At 67.9% G+C, this 1,580-nt stretch overlaps 1 protein-coding gene across 1 annotated transcript in view; it reads right to left on the reverse strand.

Annotated features, from left to right (window-relative positions):
• Positions 1–503: 503 nt before the first annotated feature.
• Positions 504–1,580, reverse strand: part of MNEG_14868 (IQ motif containing with AAA domain-like protein) — a gene marked incomplete at both ends in the record, with an annotated part of 4,034 nt that continues 2,957 nt past the window's right edge. The window contains 3 exons of the mRNA XM_014036661.1: positions 504–539; positions 783–878; positions 1,086–1,193. Coding sequence (XP_013892115.1) covers positions 504–539; positions 783–878; positions 1,086–1,193 — 240 coding nt within the window. The remainder of the gene's footprint in view (positions 540–782; positions 879–1,085; positions 1,194–1,580) is intronic.

Below are 1,580 nucleotides of genomic sequence, written 5' to 3' on the forward strand. Positions count from 1 at the left end.
GCGACGCGTAGTCCGGCAGTGGCAGGTGCAGCGCCTTTGACCAGAATGCGAGGAATGGCTTCTCGTCCTTCTTGGCCGCCAGCCACGGCTCCCGGCTGTTGCCGATGACCAGGACCCTGTCCCCCGGCTGCAGGGCCTTGACCTCCTGGGGGCGTGTCGCCGGGCGCACGTTTGGTGCATTTGGGGTTTCGAGCCGAATAGGGTTTTGCAAGTCGAGGGTTTCAAGGGTCTTGGGCCAGCCTTCGTTTGGGTGCGCGACGCAAGGGGCCCGCGCAGACGCGCAATCCGAGAAGGCGCCAGGAGCTGCATGCCCACCTCGTGGCGCCAGCGCCTAGGCCACGCGCCCACCAGCTGGCCGCGTGGCGCCAGCTGGTGGGCATGCCTTGCGTCAGCTCGCCCCTACCCCCCCCCCATCAACCTGCACCCGGCCCGATATGAAACAAAGGCGCTTCACCCAGGTTTAGGGTTCACCCGCAACCCTGAACCTCCAATCGCCACCCCACCTTTATCAGGTCCTTCTTGATGCGGCTGAACGGCTCCTGGGGTGTCAGGGTGGGGGGATGGATCACAACAGGGCAGACGTGCACGTGCATGATTGTCAGCCTTGGGGAACCCGCCCGCCAGCCGCACCGGCGCGGCACGGGCGCCCGGCTTGCATCAAACGGCAGTCGAGGGGCGCTGGGGGCGCGCCAGGGGCGGCGCGCAGAGCGCCGCCGGCGGGCGCTGCTTGCGGTGTCACCCTGTGCGGCGGACAGGTCGACGTCTGCAGCCGGGCCGCCCACCTGGCCCCCGAACTCCTTGGCCCTCTTCTTGTCGCTCACAAAGACCTTCTCGACCTCATCGATCAGGATCACGCTGGGGGCCATGGTGCGAGCCACCTTTTGAGGAGGGGAGAGCGGCGGCAGGGGCGGGGTCGGACCCGGTCAATCGCCTACGGCGGGGCGGTAACGCCGCGGCAGCAGGGATCAGTGGGTCCGTGACGCGTGTTCTCTGATGGGGACGTGCACGCACACACGCACACACGCACGCACGCGCGTGCACCAACACACACACACACACATACACACACGTCAACTCTGGTGCACCTTGAACACCATGTGTGCCAGCATGGCGACTGCTTTCCCGGGGTAGTGCCCGTCAATGTTGCGCGGCGACAGGTCAAACAGGTTGGCGCCACACATCGACGCCACCGCCTGTTGGTTCCGTTTTTTAGGTTCAGGCGACGAGGGACAGTGCCAATTTTGGCCGAGGGGCGGGGCGAATGGGAGCTCGGGCGGGGCTGGGGGTCGCGGCGGATGTTGCGGTGCGTCGTAGCCCGTGTGTGTGCGGGTGGCTCCAGCTCTGTGTCCCTTGTCTCAGGCGCGCGGCGAGCTGGGGCTCCGCTGATTGAAAGGGGCCGGCGCCCCCGGGACGGCTCGCCCCGCCTGGTTGCAACCGGGCGCCCGCCTCAGCGGCGTCCAGACAGGTGCATGGGCTCGCTGCCAGCGCTGCCGAGCGGTGGATTCCCACCCGCTCGGGGATGGAGGGCGAGTGGGGATGGGGTTTGGGGGTGTGGGGCTGGGAGTGGGGAGCCCGGGGCG

Source organism: Monoraphidium neglectum (genome assembly GCF_000611645.1).
Source record: "Monoraphidium neglectum strain SAG 48.87 unplaced genomic scaffold scaffold04833, whole genome shotgun sequence".
In the NCBI taxonomy this organism is placed as follows: Eukaryota; Viridiplantae; Chlorophyta; class Chlorophyceae; order Sphaeropleales; family Selenastraceae; genus Monoraphidium; species Monoraphidium neglectum.